General features: G+C 52.4%; 1 protein-coding gene across 6 annotated transcripts; it reads left to right on the top strand.

Moving 5' to 3' along the window:
* The first annotated feature begins 3988 nt into the window (after positions 1-3988).
* Positions 3989-18204, top strand: ENO2 (enolase 2). 6 transcript variants are annotated; one of them, XM_037514428.2, is made up of 17 exons: positions 3989-4017; positions 4678-4849; positions 4935-5044; positions 5798-6051; positions 6687-6817; positions 7425-7561; positions 11414-11514; positions 11905-12000; positions 12153-12211; positions 12485-12554; positions 12992-13125; positions 13347-13569; positions 14737-14934; positions 15728-15929; positions 16184-16292; positions 16464-16522; positions 16819-18202. In XM_037514428.2, the coding sequence occupies exons 2-17, from the start codon at positions 4727-4729 to the stop codon at positions 16886-16888; spliced, it is 2076 nt and encodes a 691-aa protein (XP_037370325.1). In that variant the 5' UTR covers positions 3989-4017; positions 4678-4726; the 3' UTR covers positions 16889-18202. The 6 variants fall into 6 exon arrangements, with proteins under 6 accessions (XP_037370325.1, XP_037370324.1, XP_037370329.1 ...); XM_037514427.2 differs by lacking the exon at positions 3989-4017 and adding an exon at positions 4033-4235; XM_037514433.2 differs by lacking the exons at positions 3989-4017; positions 4678-4849; positions 5798-6051 and having other exon boundaries at positions 5002-5044; positions 16819-18204.
* Positions 18205-18278: the final 74 nt, after the last annotated feature.

Raw genomic sequence — 18278 nt, 5'->3', positions numbered from 1 at the left:
CATTTGGCAAAATATTAATTTTACCTTACCCTACACACAAAATTTCCAAATGATTTAAAGACTAAAAAATCTATTTAAGAATGTACAATAAAAAAAAAAAGGATGTGCAAGAGACTATTTCCATAATCTTTGTATGCCAGACACAATTCAGAAGCGTTTTGGAATAGACTGACAGTTTTGATTACATACAAACATCAAATTCCTGTAAGGTGGCATTCAGTAAATAAGGTGAAAAGGCAAACTAGGAATATATTTGCTACATGTATAAAAGACAAAAAATGATGTATCTGTGTTGTGGATTTAAAATATGTCCACAAATTCTATGATCCTCCTCTCTTCAAAAGGTAGAACCAATTCCCCTCCACTTGAAGGGGGCCGGCCTTAGTGACTGGCTCCTAAAGAACAGAATGAAGTGGAAGCAATAGTGTTTCACTTTGGACACTAAGTCACTTCCATCTTGGCCTCTTTCTCTCTTAGATCACTTGCTCTGGGGAAGTCAGCTGCCTTACTGTGAGGATACCCAGGCAGCCTATGGAGAAACCCATATGGCCAGAACTGTCTTGCCAACAACCATGTCAGTGAATCATCTTGGAGGCAAATCCTCCAGCCCCAGTTGTCACTTTGCCTGCAACCCAGCTAAGCCAAACTGGTACTCCTAACTCACAGAAACTGAGATAATATGTTTGTTGTTTTAAGTTACGCTTTGAGATAATTTGTTATGATCAGTTAAGAATCACATTTGGCTGCAACACAGGTCACCAAAACTCAGTGGCTTAACCAATTTTTTCTCTCTTATAAATTAAGTCTGGAAATAGGCAACTCAGGGTTGGGATGGCAGCTTCATGACATTTTCATTATGCCAGGCCGCTCTTCTTTTTGTTCTAGCATCTTGGCATGTGGCTTAGATTCTTGGGGCATCTCATAGACCCATGTGATTGTTGATTCTGTTTTTGTTTTTTTTTTTAAGATTTATTTATTTATGCATACAAGAGCTGGGATATTAGGTCAGAGGTGCTGGAGAGGGGTAAGGGTTGGAGGTGGGAAGGTGGGAGGGTAGTGGTTGGGGGGGGAGGGGCCTGTGTGTGAAAGGTTTCACCAGAGACAGTGGGGAGCCAAACAGTCAGACTGACAGAAATACACTGTTGAGGGGAGCAGCTGGCAAGCCAGGAGAGGTCTGCTGCACCATGTGGGTTAGCTTCCTGGCCAGGGATTGAACTCTTGTTTCAGTAGCTGCCAATAGCTTCATAATGCTGAGACTTAACCCCTTGCACCACCAGGGAGGTCCTAATTCTGTTTAAGACAAGGTATGAGGAAGGGGGAAGAAGGGAAGAATAAATATTAGATAGGCAATAGGCAGTTTCTGCCACAGATAATCTGTAAACCATAAAGAGTTCCTATAAAACAAGTAATAAATTTAAATGATTTGGGCCTCCCTGGTAGTACAGGAGTTAAAGTCTCAGTGCTATTTAGGATTACCAGCCACTGCTATAAGAGTTCAACCCCTCTTCTCCCTAGGGAGCTAACCCACGTGGCACAGCAGACCTCTCCTCTCTCACCCACTGCTCCCCTCAGCAGTGTATTTCTGTCAGTCTGCTTGCTCTGCTCCCCACTCTGTCTCTGGTGGATCCCCTTACCCCCTACACCTCTGGCTTGTATCCCAGTTCTCATATGCATAAATAAATCTTTAAAAAAATATTTATCAGGGGCCTCCCCGGTGGTGCAGCAGTTGAGCGCTGGGTTGTGAAGCTGCCCGGGGCCTCTGCAGCGCCGGTTCGATCCCCGGCTGCTCCCCGGCCACCAGACGAGGGTCCCACATGGCCACATGGCGCGCAGACCTCTCCTGCCACCCGCTGCTCCCCTCAGCAGTGTACTTCGGTCCTTCTGCCTGCTCTGCTCCCTGCTCTGGCTCTGGTGAATTCTCTCACCCTCCCGCGCTTCTGACTGTACCCAGTGCATGTATAAACAAAAAAAAAACAAAACAAATAAATATATATATAAATAAAAACATGCCTCTATAAAAAAAATTCTAAAAAAAAATATTTATCAGTAGAAGACAGTTAAGAAATTACCATATATCCATATAACGAAGCATAGGCAACTATGAAAAGGAAAGAGATTTTTATGAAAAATATCCAAGACATAGACATATTACTATATGAAAACCCAGCTGATGAACCTGTGTATATGATTAATACCATTTTAATTTTTTAAATACATAATAAATGAGAACAATGCTACAGGCGATCATGGTCTTCTTTGTTCCTCTAGACCTACTTCTCTGAATTATTTGCATTTTTATATTAACTAATTATAAAAAGTAACATTTGTATTACCTTTATAATATTACTTACATAATATACTTTTATAATAGGAGATGCCCTCTAGACCAGCTACCAGGAGAAGGATATTATTGAGGAGAACATGGGATATCTAGCTCTCATTACACAGTGAAGATTCAGTCCTTGTCAGGAAAACATAAGAAAATTTTCCATTGGCTCCACACAGCTTTAAGGATAAAGTCCAGATTCCTCAGCGTGATCCAGCTCTATTTGCTGCTCCCACCTTGTCCCCCCAAATGTACCTACTGTTCCAGCAGGCAGAACCACCTGCTTTCCTTGTGGAGACAATGAATGCTTTCTCCTCCAAGCTTCACCACAGGTGCTTCCTCTGAAATCTCTGCCCTGAATATATGATGTTATGTGACAGGTATATACATGTATTATAAAATTATCTTCCAGCACTTAGTAGAAGTTCTATAAATGCTGGGTATCATTATTATAATCTCTATCTCATTATATTGAATTGTTTATTTACCTAACCCTGTCACTGGCCTGGAAGTCTCCTCATGGATAGGGATTGTGCTTACTGTCCCTGAGTGCCCAGGGCATACAGCCTGGCACAGAACAAGTGTTTAATGAAAGAATGCTAAATGACACCTCCCTAATCTTTATGTCACATCTTTTTGTTTGAAGTTTCTTCCTCTTCTAGATCAAGGAAAATCACCTCCTTTCTCTCGAATTGTAACTGCATAGCACTTCTAATCCTTCCTAGTGCTTTATTTATTTATTTATTTACTTACTTACTTATGATTTATTCATTGGGCCGCCCTGGTGGTGCAAGAGGATAAGTTGCAGCACTATGAAGCTATCTACAACCACTGCAACACAAGTTCTATCCCTAGCCAGGGAGGTGACCCACATGGCAAAGCATGTGGTACATACAAGAGCTGGGGTACAGGCCAGAGGTGCGGGGTGGGGAGGGGGTGAGAGGATTCACCAGAGACAGAGTGAGGAGCACAACAGGCAGATCTGATCTACTGAAATACACTGCTGAGGGGAGCAGCAGTGGAGACAGGAGAGGTTAGCTGGGAGCAGTGGCTGGCATAGCAATAGCTTGATAGCACTGAGGCTTTAACCCCTGAGTCACCAGGGAGGCCCCTGGTGAAGAGAATTTTAAGTGAGCACATGGTGGATTTCCCCCCATACTGTTACCCAAAAGGTTTATGTCAAACCAGTGCAGGATATGAAGAGTGAATTGCTCCCAAACTGGGTTTAGCAATCTGCAGAGCGCTTTATCATAGATTACACCCATTCCCCATCCGTGTCAGGGGTACAGTTAAGCCTATTTTACAGATGAGAAAGTGGAATCTTAAATAAATTGCCAGAAAAATACAGCTATGCCAAGACTTTAACCCGGTGTATCTACAAACCGCCTGAAAATAACTAATGGCGGGGGATGGGGGCAACCAAACCAGTGACCTTGGTTATTTCTTGCTCTACCTTCCCTCTTTCCGCTTCGGGAGATGTTTCTTTGGAATTTTGCCCTGAGGCTGTCGGGTCCCTTTAAGGTTTCAGGTGACGTAATGGCTAATCCCAGGATCCCTCCCACCCCTCTCCGCCCTGTTCTAAGCCCTAAGCCCCGCCCACCCTACTGCCCTCAGCCAATTAGCGCGCTTCGTCCGGCTTCCGGGGACTGGGAAAGTGGCCTCGTAACCAGGCAACAGCAGATCCGCCCAAGGTGGTGTGGCTTTTCCGTTGAGTTTGGGGTGGCTCGGCTTTCAACAACGGTCACTGAGTTGCGGTGGCCAAGTGCCCGCCCCCCCCCCCACGTTGCCATCACAGCAGAACACAACGCTTGTCCCTCTTCCAAAACAGTCCTTCCCTCTTAGGACCCAGACCCTCTTCAGAACCGCTTGGTTGAGCAGAATCAGGGGCTGCTCCCCTTCGCTGAAGAAGGTTGGGTGGGATGTTGGTCAGGCTGGTGTCCCAGGGGAGACAGAGAAATGGTGCTAGGCGGGGTAGAAGAGTTAGAAGGCATGAGTGGAACAGGAGTTGGGGAATGCAAGGCAGCAGAGGTGAGGGATCAGGAGAGGAGGGTGGAGGAAGACGTGGTTGGAGTAGGAGGTGGGAAAAACTGGGGAGAGGGGAGCCCCGAAAGCAGGGAGACCCAGCTGCTAGAGGAGAGCTGGTGGTCACTGTGAAGGGCACCCCTGGAGGGAGAGACATCCTGGGCAGCAGGTATAAAGTGGGCTGGGAATCCCCATGAGGCAGCTGTCACAGGGGTGAGAAAAGAAGTGTATAGTTGAGAAGAGGGCAAAGGTGATGGTGCGATTGGAGGGATACACAGGAACTGACATTGCTGAGAGCTGGCGGATGCTGAGCAGATCTTCTTTCTCAGGAAAAGGACTGAGCGTGATCTACTCCAGAGCCTTCAGCGGAGAAGAAAGATGTCAGATGATGAGGATCTGGAAGACTTTGATGAAGAAGAGGAGGATCTTGAAAAAGAAGATGATAGGGATACAGAGGAGTGGGAGGACTTCAGGAAAGACATGGAAGAAGCCTCTGAGGAAGTGAGCACCTGGAAAGGGAGGGGGTGCTAGGGTTAAGGGATAGGGGTGGACTGGACAGGGGTGCTGACTTCACTTCCTCCTGCAGTGGTTGCCCAACCCCCTCAAGGAGGACATGATGAAGGATGGACTTTCTTTGCTCTGTAAGACAGGCAATGGACTGGCTCATGCTTTTGTCAAGCTGGAGGTTAAAGACAGGTGAGTTCCTGGGGAACCAGAAGAGGAGTGTGAGATTGTAGGGCCCAGTCTCTTTTCTTATCCTCATTTCTGGGTGTTTGGGCTGAGAGTTTGCATAAATCTCACCCTGGGTTAGTGGGGCAAGGAAGGATAGACTTTACTTTTTAAGAGCTTTGTGACGCCCTGTGTTGGAGCTGATCTGGGAAATTGGAGACTGTGAGGGAAAGTAGGGGATTCCTGCAGAGCACCCTCCTCATCTCTCAGAGTGTTGGTTCCCAGCTCTTCACTGACACAAGGCCCCTGCCCACTGTTCTGAACCCACCTGCCTTTTCTTCCCCTCTCCACCCCTCCCCTCTGTTACCCACTCTTCTCCCCATTATAAACTGCCTCCACATTGCCCTCTGCTTGAGCCCCTCTGCCAGCCCTTGCTGGAGTTTTTTGTTTTTTTTAAGATTTATTTTTATTTATGCAGACAAGAACAGGGGTATAGGCCAGTTGTGCAGGGGATGAGAGGATTCACCAGAGTGAAGAGTAGAAGAGTAGAAGAGTGGGGAGTAGAAGAGGTGGATCTACTGCCCTCTTTGAGGGCAGCAGCCCTGGAGACAGGAGAGGTCTGCTGCTGCGCCATGTGGGTCAGCTCCCTGGCTGGGGAGTGGACTCATGCTGCAGGATTGGCCATAACTTGATAGCACTGAGACTTTAACCCCTGTGCCACCAGAGAGGCCCCCCTTGCTGGAGTTTTAAACTCGAACCCTGGCTGCTGCCATCTCCTAGGGACCTGACGGACATCTCCTTGCTATGTACCTACATCCATCTGCGCTATGTAGACATTTCTGAGAACCACCTGACAGACTTGTCCCCTCTCAATCACCTCACCCACCTACTCTGGCTCAAAGCTGACAACAACCAGCTCCGGAGTGCACGGCTAAATGAGCTGCCCTACCTGCAGATTGCCAGCTTTGCCTACAACCACATCACTGACACTGAGGGCATCTCTCATCCTCATCTGTGCACCTTGGATCTCAGAGGTGGGTCCTTAGGCGGGGTGACACAAGCTTCTGTCCTTCCTAGCCTGGGGCTAACAGAAGTGGACAGTGTGGTCCTTGGCTGTACCACACAGCAATCCTCATGCATTCATTTATTCATTCAGACTCCTTATGACAGTTCTATGTGCTGGCAATACAGCAGTGAATAAAAGAGAACAAAACAGAAAATCCCTGTTCTCATGTAGCTTCCATTCTAGGTGAGGAAGACAGGTAACTAACAATGAACACAATCAATAAGTAAATGTATGTAGTATGTTACAAGGAGATACACAATGGGAAAAAAACATATCAGGGTGAAGGGAATGAGGCGGGCACAGGTGGTAATTTCAAACAGGTTGGTGAGGACAAGTACTGAGAAGGTGATATTTGAGCAAAGACTTGAAGGAGAAGGAGTCAGCTGTGTAGATTGCTGGGCACGCTTCATATACTCCTCAAAGGCTTAGCTAGACATCAGCCTGCAGGCCCTCTGGCCCTGGGGTGTTAAGTCTGGTGCTGTCCTTCCTCAGGCCTACCTGGCATTACAGGGGGAGGATGATGCAGAGGCTCCCAACATTTAATCTTTAATGCTGAACATCCAGAATGATCTTTTGCATTCTTGACACCTTTCTCCTCCTCAGGAAACCTTATCCGCCAAGTGACAGGTTTGGATCCCCAAAAGCTGAGGAGCCTGCACACACTGGAGCTTCGGGGGAATCAGCTGAGCAGCACCCTGGGAATCAACCTACCTAAGCTGAAGAACCTCTTCCTGGTAGCTCATTGGGTCAGAGGTGGGGCAGGAAAGAGGGCATGGCCCTGGGGTGGGGGGTGGGGGGGCTTGTTTTAGACTCAACAGGGACTAACTTCATCATTGTCATGATAATTGGTATCATTTATTGAGCCCTTATTTGGTGCCACATACTGTAGGGAGGCAAGCTTAAAACAGACAGGGTGCTTATAACCTGGCAGGGCTGGTGAGATAATGTGTGGGTGAGACAGAGGCAACTGCTTTGCTACAGGGAGCACGATGAAATGCCATGTGGCTGAGGTGGTCACGAGAGTGGTTAGTTAGCCTTTCAGATGCTTGAGCTTCTTCATTCCAGGATGGTGCACCTCAGTGGGGCAGTGGGCGCTCCTCGACCTGGGCTAAAGCATCACCTCCTCAATCAGAGGTGGCCTTGGTGGGGTTGCTGGGACCCTTTCTCTAGGATGGCAGCTTCCCCTAATTTCCTTACTCCACACCCATCTCTAGTCACCTCTACTCCCCTCCACATCCCCTCCTACCTCTGAGGTTTCCTCTCTCCCTGAATCTCTGACTTTTCTTCTTTGCCTGTCCCCACTCTCATCTTCCAATCTATCTACTCTACCCTGGGGTTTAGGCCCAGAATCAGCTGAAGAAGGTGGAAGGCTTGGAGAACCTAAGCAATCTCACAACCCTGCATCTTCGAAACAACCAGATTGACACTCTGAGTGGCTTCTCCAAGGAAATGAAATCACTGCAGTACCTCAACCTGAGGTACATACTCTCTAAGCCCCATTTTGCCCCTACCCTGACCAGGAGCAGCTTTGACCCTGTGTTCTGGGCCCAATCTCCCAATCCTAGTTCATTCCTGATTTTTCACCTCATCCTCCATCTTGATCCTCACCCCTCCTTCCGTGACTTTTCCTCGCTTTCAGTCCTAACCACCACACTAAACACCTTTATACCCAAGCCCCTGAACCCTTAGTCACTCACCCCACTGTTATATGAGGAATGTGCTACGTGCCAGGCCTTGTGCTGTGTTTTGGGAATATCAAAACGAAGCAGAGGTGGCCCCTATGCTCGCCACTAAACCACCAAGGCCTCTGGGGTCCAAGGGACTCACAGTCTGGATTCAACACTCTTTTCTTTGCCCTATTCTGTGTAGTTCATGCCCTTCTCCAACTCCTGGGCCCCATATCCCCTTCCCGTTTCCTGCCTCTCTTCTCCTACCTATAAGGGATGCTCCCTTCCGGCACAAGATGGGCTCAGTTTTCGGAAGAGAAGGACATTTGAAAGAAAAGTCTCTAGATGGCAAGGCACTGGATCAGGGTGGGATTTTCTTTTAGCAACTCTGATCTGAGGGTTTTAGGTGTGTTGCTATAAGCCGAGATGGAAGGAAACTGCCTCCTTAGTCAAGACTGATAATGGAAAGAGAATCCCCAAGTAGGGAGAGGTAATTGCACCTCAAAGTTTCAACTCCTGCCCCTGACTCCTAGGGCAATCTTCTGCCAAGTTGGTCTGGTAAAGAGGGAATGATATCTTCCTGTTAATGGTCTAGAGGGGAACAATGGATCCTCCTCAGTGACTGTTAACTGGGGATGACTGGAAGTAAGGGGAGGGGTTCTCAGTGCTTGCGAGATGCTTCTGGGATCACAGATGCCAACATCTGCAGTGCACAGGACAGTCTAGCATGAAGTTCATGTGGTTTCCGGTGAGAAATACCACGTGTGGTTCAGCACCTCCACTGAGAGAAGTCTGAAATGTTTAAACCCGACTTCATAAAGGACTGAGGCAAAAACTTGAAAATAAACACAGTATTGTACCACAAGGCACATTAGGAGACAAAGCTTGCTTTTCAGGCGGGAAGCCCAAGCCGTCCCTAGCTGTTGGTTCCCTCCCGTGGGGAGCACCCACCTGCACCTATCTCCTGGAGCTTAGATCCCAGTTCCTGCTCACTGGCCTGGGTCCTAAGTTCTCACTTCTGATGAGGTGTGGTTGACACACAGTTTCTCCCTGCAAGGGTGATCTTTCCTCCGCCTCCTACAAGACAGGGTTGTGATGTAGCTTTGCTTCTCTGAAAGAATAAAGGCCACACTTCCCAGCCTAGCATGTGGGACTTAGGGATTTCTTGAAGGGCAGGGCCTGGACCAGAGTGGGGTTGGACAGCACCTCTGCAGCCAATCTGACAACGTTTGGCAGGCCAATCCACTGCCAAACTCAGGAAGTGTTTCCAGGGAAATCTGAGCCCAGGAGGACATTCCCCCAAGGTGCCATTCCTGGCAGCTGGTTTCTGAAGCTCAGTATTCCCTGATGACCCCTCCTGACCTCACTGGCAGAAACAACATGGTGGCTGACCTGGGGGAGCTAGCCAAGCTTCAGGACCTGCCCAAGCTGCGAGCCTTGGTGCTGATGGACAACCCCTGTGCAGATGAAAATGACTATCGCCAGGAGGCCCTGGTGCAGATAGCACAACTCGAACGTCTGGACAAGGACTTCTTCGAGGAGGAGGATCGGGCAGAGGCTGAGGACATCCGCCACAGGATGAAGGAGGAGTTGGAGGCTGAAGCTTTCCAGGAGTTGGAAAACGAGCAGCCATCCGACCAACCATTGGACCAGCCATCAATCTAGCAGCAGTTCTTCTTGTCTCCAAAGATGGTAAGGAAGTCTGCAGGAAGGCAGGAAGAGGAGACCAAGGGCCTGGCAGGTAGGGGAAGAGAAGTCACTGTAGGAGGAGGGTGGCGAGAAAGGGATAAGGCAAGGAGAACCCTTGGAGAGACCAGAGTTATGAGTCAGAGGGTATTGCAAGGTGCAGAGAAAGAACCAGAAGGATTTGGAAAGAGCTGCGAAACAGCTTAGGAGATACTACAGGAGGCTAGAAGAGTAAGTGAGAAGAGAAGAGCGGGGGGTGACAGAGAAGGTGGTGTGGGGTGGGCACCACAGAGCCACAGCTGAGTGAACATTGGCTGGAGAGAACCCAGGCATCACTTCTGTATTCTTCCTCCAGGAGGTCCAAGACATTGGCCCCCAAACATGAGAATGCCAGCTGGGGGGCACCTCTTGCACACCTCTCCTGCAGAGACAGAGCAGGCCTTCTCCGGCCCCAGACCTGGGAACTCACCACTAGCTGCGCGCAGGCTCTGCGGGCGAGGCTGCAGGTGGGCCTTGGCCTCCCTGGGAGCCCCGAGGGGAAAGGCGAGCGGGGATGGGCCGATGGCTGGCAGAGTTGGGGGACAGGAGCAGTGGAGGCGGCTGGGATGTCGAGAACTCCTGGGTTTTTCAATAAAGAGACATTTTGATACTCTGGTGTCTGGCTGGATTTGTGAGTGGGTCCAGGCAGGGTAGGTGCGCGTGGGGGTGCGGTCCTGAGCCCCCCCAACGTCCCCACCCCATCGGTGCCCCCTCCGCGCTCCTACGTGCACCTCCGCGGGCTGCTCCTGACTCATCGGGGGCTCCGGGTCACATGCGCCCGCCCGGCCCTATCGGCGCCTCCCCCCGCCCGCCCCCCGCCCGCCGCCGGGAGCCGCAGCCGCCGCTCGGGCTCTCTCCGCGCCTCCGCAGCCGCCACCGCCGCCGGCCGAGTCTGCAGCCCGAGGTGAAGCCCCGGCGGGCCCCCGCGCCCCCGCCCCGGGCCGCCGCGCCCCCGCCGCGCCCCCGGGCCGCCCGGCCGCCCTCGCGGGGGGAGCTGCGCACCTGCCCCGTCACCTGCGCGCCCCGCGGCCCGCCCGCCCTCGCCCCGCTCCTCCCGGCCCCCTCCCCGCGCGCGGTCCCTCTCCCCCGGCCCCTCTGCGCCCCGGTTCCCCCGACGCGCGCCGGGGTCTCCCGGGCGGTGCGTTTTCTAATCCCACGTCCCCTCAGCTGTGCATCTGGGGACCCGTCTTCTCTCCCCTCCGCGGCAGCCCAGACTTCCCCTGGACTCCCCCCGCGCCCACCCTCCCCGCAGCGCCCTCCGGCTCCCGCGGCCCCCGCCCGGCTGCTGGGGGTGGGGAGGGAGGGGGAGGAAAGGATCTGGGTGCCGGAGGAGGGGACCCTCCCGGCCTGCGCTCTCCACGGGTCTCCGCGCCCCTGCCCAGCCCCTCTCCCCACCGCCCCCAGGGAGTGAGGGCCTTCCGGGGCCCCTAGCCTTCCCCACTGCACCCCTCTCTAGAAGGGGGGGTCCTACGTTTGGGAGATTGGGACCTCAGAGTGTGGGGGCTGAGGCGTCAAGTTGGGGTGGGATGGGGCCTCTGGAGGAGAGGCTCCAGCTGCCAAGACAACCCAGCTTCTTGGCTCCGAGAAGAAATTCGAGCTTGGCAGCCATTCCGCTCTGAGGGGAGCTGGGGGAACCCCACCAGCCAGCTGCCCAAGCTGCGGAGGGGGTGAGGGAACCACTGCCCTGCCGCTCCCCCCCTCACTGCGGAGTGCTCGCCCCCGCCCCCGACTGCAGTGACCTCCCCTTCCTCACTGCATTGCCCTTCTGTCCCCCGGAGGGGGGGTCCCTTCTCCTGCCGACACTGCAGCCAGCTCCTCCCCACCCCCCACTCACTGCGGTAACCTCTTTCCCAGCCCTCCCAGCATCTAGCCCCGCCCACTGGCAGCAGGCTCCGCCCCCAACCTCTTCTCTTTCCCCTTCCTTCCCTTCCACCCAAGGAGAATCCCAGTCATCATGTCCATAGAGAAGATCTGGGCCCGGGAGATCCTGGACTCCCGTGGCAACCCCACTGTCGAGGTGGATCTCACCACGGCCAAAGGTAATGGGCGGAGGCTGGGCCATAGGCAGGTCTTGCATTCCACTTAGTGCCCCTGCCTGCGTGTGTGTGAGTGTGTGTGTGTGTGTGAGTGTGTGTGTGTGAGTGTGTGTGTGTGTGTGTGTGTGTGTGAGTGTGTGTGTGTGTGTGTGAGAGTGTGTGTGTGTGCAGACGTTTGCTGTGCGCACAGCTGCCTTTCTGTGAGCTCCCACTTACGCATGTGGGACTACTACTGCGTGTCTCCGTCTGTGTGTGTGTGTGCGTGTGTGTGTGTGTTGGGGAGCAGTGAGGGACCAGGACTGGATGTGGCAGGCAGGAGTTTGGAGCTGGAAGGCTGAAGGATCCCTGTCCCTGTAGTCGTCTCTCCCTCCTCACTCCATGTTCCTCTTCCAGGTCTTTTCCGGGCTGCAGTGCCCAGTGGAGCCTCCACTGGTATCTATGAGGCCCTGGAGCTGAGAGATGGAGACAAACAGCGTTACTTAGGCAAAGGTGAGGCCCTTCGTCTTTTCCAGGCTCTCCCACCCCTCAGCCTTGGCCTCTTAGCTCGCCTCGGTGCCCGACCCCCGGCTAGCGTGCCTTCCCTCCCTTTTCCTTTCTGGCCCCTCCTGGCCTGACCCAACCTGGCCTCTGCCTCTCCCCAGGTGTGCTGAAGGCAGTGGACCACATCAACACCATCATCGCGCCAGCCCTCATCAGCTCAGTGAGGCCTGCTCTTTGCTGGGGGTGGTAGGACCAGGGTCTTGGAAGGAATCCTGGATTAGGGGCGAAGAAGAGGAGAGAGACTTGGGAATCCCTACCAAGGGAAGGGTGGGGAGAAGACTCCTTACTCTCCCTCCCTGAGTCCCCAAATCCAGATAGGCCATTGTCCTAGAAACCTGGTGGGACCTTGGTGGGATGTGTGTGTGAGAAGGGAGCCCCTGTCTCAGGGCCCAGCCTCCACCTTGGCCCTAGGTGATGGATGCTCTGCCCACAGGGTATCTCCGTGGTGGAGCAGGAGAAGCTGGACAACCTGATGTTGGAGCTGGATGGGACTGAGAACAAATGTAAGCTGGGGTTGGGGGAGAGTGGGAGGTGTGAGGGTGGTCACACGTGGAGCAGGCAGATCTTAAGGGCTGGCGCTATGGTGGCTCCCTTAGGAAGGACTGTAAGAGGACTAGGCCTTCTCCATCCTCCTCTGAAGTCAGAGCAAGAGAAGGTGGGTTTGGCTGCAGTGGGAGGGAGTGCCATGAGACACTTCTTTGCAGCATAAAGATGGGGGAGAGTTGGCATGAGATAGTGCGGTCTGGAGATGTGTAGAAATAGGTACAGCTCGCTGCCATTTGCATCATCTCCTCCCCTCTGTTCCTCTCTTGTATTTTCATGAGGGAATAGATAAGTGGCAGTAGTGGGGAGCGGGTCTCCATTTTGGGGTGTATGGGCAAAGGCAAAGGTAGAACGGCCTTCCTCTGTAATCTCAGTGCCTTCCTCTGTAATCTTCCAGCCAAATTTGGGGCCAACGCCATCCTGGGTGTGTCCCTGGCCGTGTGTAAGGCAGGGGCAGCTGAGCGGGATTTGCCCCTGTATCGCCACATTGCTCAGCTGGCTGGGAACTCAGACCTCATCCTGCCCGTGCCGGTGAGCATGAGCCAAACACCCCTGGCCTCTCCCTGGGGTGGAGTGGGGAAGCAAGGAGCCCTGGGGGGGACGCGCTGGAGAAAAGGGGGTTGGGCAGAGAAAGGAGGAGACCTGAAACCTTAGGTCTGGGAGGCTGGGGGACTTTTGGGATCTGGAGTTAACATTCTCAGGAATGGGGAGGAAAGTGCTCCGTGACTTTGTTGTCCTCCTGTGGCCCCCAGGCCTTCAACGTGATCAATGGTGGCTCTCATGCTGGGAACAAGCTGGCCATGCAGGAGTTTATGATTCTGCCAGTGGGTGCAGAGAGCTTTCGGGACGCCATGAGACTTGGGGCAGAGGTCTACCACACACTCAAGGGAGTCATCAAGGACAAGTATGGCAAGGATGCCACCAATGTGGGAGATGAAGGTGGTTTTGCCCCCAATATCCTGGAGAACAGTGAAGGTGAGGCTGGGAGGCTTCCCTCACCCCCGCCCTTAGTCTCCCTCCATCCTGGGACATCAGGAAGGGCCATAAGCTTCAACAAGTTCCCAGGAGTCTGTGTGGAGGAGGGTCTTTGGACTCCTTCTAACTCCTGGAGGTCCCAGTCCTTGGGTTGGGGTCCAGAGGGCCTGTCAGACGCGTGTGCAGGCTCCGAGGACAGTCTTCACCTGCTCAGCAGGGTATGTTAGTGTGTGCAAGTTCTCACTGAGCCCCTGAGAATGCTGGGAATGGTCTACGTGGTCAAAGTGTGGGATCTATCCCATCCTTTAACGCTGCAGGATTCTCAGTATGACGAGATGGACCAGACTCCAGGAATCCATTCCAATCCATCCCATTCCCACCACAACCTCTTAGGCCTCTGGGATCCCTTTTTCTCTGCTCTGGGAGAAACTGAATAGTAAATAGGAACAATGCAGGCAGTGCTGAAAGGTCCAGTACTGAGGGAGCCAAATTGCTGGATTTGAACCTTAACTTGGACATGTTATTGGCTGGTGATCTTTCTTACCAAACTTCTCTGTGCCTCATTTTTCTTACCTGTAAAGTGGGAATAACAACAATATCTACCTCATGGCATCATTCTGAGGATTCAGTGAGGTTATCTATACAAAGAGCTCAGGTGACATAGCCCTCAACAAGTGATAGCTATGTTAAAGAAGTATTTTTTTATATAAAGATTTATTTATTTATGCATACAAGAGCTGGGGTACAGGCCAGAGGTGCAGGGGGTGAGAGGATTTACCAGAGACAGAGTGGGGAACAGAACAGGCAGACTGACTGAAATACACGGCTGAGGGGAGCAGCGGGCGAGACCGGAGAGGTCTGCTGCGCCATGTGGGTATCTCCCTGGCTGGGGATCGAACTCATGCTGCAGTGGCTGTGGCTAGCTTCATAGGTTGTGCCTTAACCCCTTGCGCCACCTGGGAGGCCCTTAAGAAGTATTATTGACAGAATTACATCCCTCTGCCTTCCCAGAAGGTGGTCTGCTCTTACCAGACCTGGGAATAAACAAACAAGAACCTTAGCCAGACTTCTCCCCCCAGCAACAGCCCTCCACCTCTGCTCTGTCTCTTTCTTTCCCTCATTCTTGCCCTCCTTCTGGCCAATAATGTCTCTGTGTTCCATCCCCAGCACTGGAGCTGGTGAAGGAAGCTATTGACAAGGCTGGCTACACAGAAAAGATCGTCATTGGCATGGATGTCGCTGCCTCAGAGTTTTATCGTGATGGCAAATATGACTTGGACTTCAAGTCCCCTGCTGATCCTTCTCGATACATCACTGGCGACCAGCTGGGGGCCCTTTACCAGGACTTTGTGAGGGACTACCCTGGTGAGAATAGGGATGTGGGGGGGAGTGCAGAGGAGGGCCAGGGGAAGGTCGGGGCAACTCTGGACTTTTATGTGGTTCTGAGTCAGGGACCATGTGGAGGTATCCCAAGAAATACCTGCAATACAGGCGTGAGGTGGTAGTTTTTGCAGAGACTAGGTTTGGTATGTAGTGTAAATGGGCACCTGCAATGAGTCTGTCCATTTGCTTTGTGTTCTGATGAAAGTCATGGGCTCTGAAGCTCCTGGGGCCACGGGGAGGGCGCTAGAAGGAGCCAGGGATGGGAAGAAGATGATTGGACCCAGTGGGAACTAGCCCTTACAGTATTTGGGATTAATAAAGTTGTAGATGCTGAATGAAGCTCGAAGTAATATGTGGCTAGAAAAGAAGGCTGAGAAGGATCAGAATCCCCCTCTCCAAGTCTCCTGTGGGCTTTTACTTCTGAATGGAGGAAGCTGGTGTCATTTTCCTGAGGACTGAACAAGAGAAAGTGGACATCAATTGTAGAATGAAGGACTTTAGTTAAACGAGGGAGGGCTTTCTGGTAGTGAAAGTAGGAAAGCACACAGATAAGTTGCAAGAAAGTTTGTGCACCTTTGTTTTTGAAAGATTTTATGAAAGAGTCAAGATAAGGACCAGTTGGGGCAGACTTATTTGGGGTGGGGGGAAAAGAAGGATGAGCAGACCCCTGCAGATCCAGGGGATCTGTCCATTTCAGGAAATCGAAGGGTGTGTTCCTGCTTGATGCAGAGAGACCCAGGAGAGATCACCAGATCCCTCTCTACTCTCCCTGCAGTGGTCTCCATCGAGGACCCATTTGACCAGGATGATTGGGCTGCATGGTCAAAGTTCACAGCCAATGTAGGGATCCAGATTGTGGGTGATGACCTGACAGTGACCAACCCAAAACGGATTGAGCGGGCAGTGGAAGAAAAGGCCTGCAATTGTCTGCTGCTCAAGGTCAACCAGATTGGTTCGGTGACTGAAGCCATCCAAGCGTGAGTGCCTCCTGGCCCTCCCCCTCAGCCCCCATTTCTCCCTGACCCCTCTTGCAATGCTCCCAGCCTGCCCGGGAGTGGAGAGAGCAGACACCTGGACTCCCCTTCATAGCTCTCAATTCTGTGCTTCCGCTCACTCCATGCTCCTCTCCCAGATACCTCCTCTCCAGGGATTTCTTGATAGAGACCAGCGTTGAGGGTGGGAAGAGAGTGCCCAGTGTGAGGGGCGTGGGTGAGTGCTGATGTATGTGCAGGTGCAAGCTGGCCCAGGAGAATGGCTGGGGGGTCATGGTGAGTCATCGCTCAGGAGAGACTGAGGACACATTCATTGCCGACCTGGTGGTGGGGCTCTGCACAGGCCAGGTGAGTGGGGGGGGGGTTGAAGGAAGTGGGGGGATCTTTGTGGCATGGATGGGTTCTGGCCTCTGGTGGATTCCCCTTTCCAGGTGTTTGAGGGTGTAGGGAATTTTCGGGGAGTAGAAGTTATTTTTTTAGGGGCAGCCATGGAACTGCTTCTCTCTTGGGATGTTTCAGATCAAGACTGGTGCCCCATGCCGTTCTGAGCGTCTGGCTAAGTACAACCAGCTCATGAGGTGAGGAAACCTAGGGCTAGGATCCCAGGGCACAGAGGGGTAAAAGCTCTATTTACTCATGGTCCACCTCTAGGGCCAGGAGTCTGGAGAACAGCAGATATCCAGAAAATATCTTGTTTGGGTGGAGGGGTTTACTAATGGCCTTGTTGATGGGAAGCCAGGAAATGGCCACTCTTGGGCAGCTACAGAAGCAGGTGGTATGAGAAGCTTGGAGGCTGGGGTGGGGGGGGGGCTCCTGGAAAGAGAAGTGGGATCCTCCTGCTTCTCTGACCTTCCTTTTCTGGCTCATCTCTCAGAATTGAAGAAGAGCTGGGGGACGAAGCTCGCTTCGCGGGACATAATTTCCGCAACCCCAGCGTGCTGTGACCCCTCTGCTGGCCTGGAGACTTGGAACCTCTCTCCTATCCTCCTGGAAAATTCCTTCCCATTCTGCTCTGTGACATCTGCCCCAGACCCCCTGGCTGCCCTGCTACGCTGCTCCTTGGCTTGTCTGGCCCCTGCTGTCTCTGCTCCTCCCTCTGGGTTCCACTCTCCATGTTTCCTTCCTTTCTATTCTCCTCCTCAAAACTTGACCATGGGACTGAGCATTCTAAGGGGGTGCATGGAAGAAGGATCAGGGTCTGTGACAGGAGCACCAGGGTTGGCTGGTGACGTGTTTAGAAAGGGGCCATGTCTTGCTAGTTCCATGTGGTTTCAATGCTGAATCTCAGCCAGGAGCCTCACAGGCTGAGGTGTGTGTGTGTGGGGGGGGTGCTGGTGGCATGGTCCTGCCTGGTCCAAGATGTCAGCATATTATTTATTTATTTAATTTATTTATTCATTCATTTTTCATTCATCCTGTTAATTTAATCACGTTCCCCATAACTCAGGCCCAAAAATCTGGCTAATTTGAGGGAACTATGTGTCTGCGTTTCCTGTGGCGGTAGGTCTTGCTGGAATGGGAAGGGGAACAGAAAGGGGCCTTGATGTCAGCTCCTTGGTGCAGAGCAGCCCTTAACTAAAGCCTGGCTCTGGCTAGAGGTGGGGCTGTACACCTGGGGCCTTCTACCCCCCAATTTCTCCTCCGCCCTAGCTTCCCTGTCCTTCCTCCAGCTGCACCAGAGCCATGTCTCACTCCCCTGTGCCATGTTCCACAGCTGCCACCACCTTTGTGGCGCTGAAATGAGCACCGCCATTAAAGTCTGAATCACAGTGCGTTGTTGTGTCTGAGCGGCCTCACTCTAGTCCAAATGAGGTGGCACCCCAACTGGGTGCCAGATCATAGAGCTGGGAGGACACACAGAGCAAGACACACTGAACAGAATGGTCTACGCTGAGTAGCATGGCCTGACCCACGCTGGCTGGGGCAGCGGATTTGCCCCTGCCTTCTCAGTCACAAGCCTGGCCTGGGACAGGTGAATTAGGGCTTCTTCACCTGGGGTTCAAGAACCTCTGAAAGTATCTAAAATTGTGTGTAAAATTGTGTGTGTACACTTTTGGGGGAATGGGTTCCAAAGTGTTCTCAGATTCTCAAAGAGTTTTCACCGAAGAAGGGATAAAGCTGTGGACAGGAGCAGCTCCCTACGGGGCCTCCCCCCCCCAAAAAAAAAAAACCCTGGCTGCTTCTGGGCTGGCACAACACTGCATGGCCATCACCCTGCAAGATTTGGGAGGGAAAATGGGGGATGGGGGGTGCACAAAGAGGGCCTAAGGAAACTGGAGGCCTTCAGTAAACTGGAGATTCAGGATCTAAAGTGCCCAAGATGCCTCGAGGCCA

The sequence above is a fragment of the Talpa occidentalis genome, unplaced genomic scaffold (assembly GCF_014898055.3).
Source record: "Talpa occidentalis isolate TD23 unplaced genomic scaffold, MPIMG_talOcc4v2.1 talOcc4.16, whole genome shotgun sequence".
Taxonomy (NCBI): Eukaryota; Metazoa; Chordata; class Mammalia; order Eulipotyphla; family Talpidae; genus Talpa; species Talpa occidentalis.
This window is presented reverse-complemented; position numbering and strand designations above follow the sequence as displayed.

Bases quoted from the DNA above. Each gene is read 5' to 3' on its own strand.
- ENO2 (XM_037514428.2), top strand. From the start codon at position 4,727: ATGTCAGATGATGAGGATCTGGAAGACTTTGATGAAGAAGAGGAGGAT. The intron at 12,001-12,152 runs GTGAGGCCCTTC...GCCTCTCCCCAG, and splicing joins ACAGCGTTACTTAGGCAAAG to GTGTGCTGAAGGCAGTGGAC. The intron at 12,212-12,484 runs GTGAGGCCTGCT...CTCTGCCCACAG, and splicing joins CGCCAGCCCTCATCAGCTCA to GGTATCTCCGTGGTGGAGCA.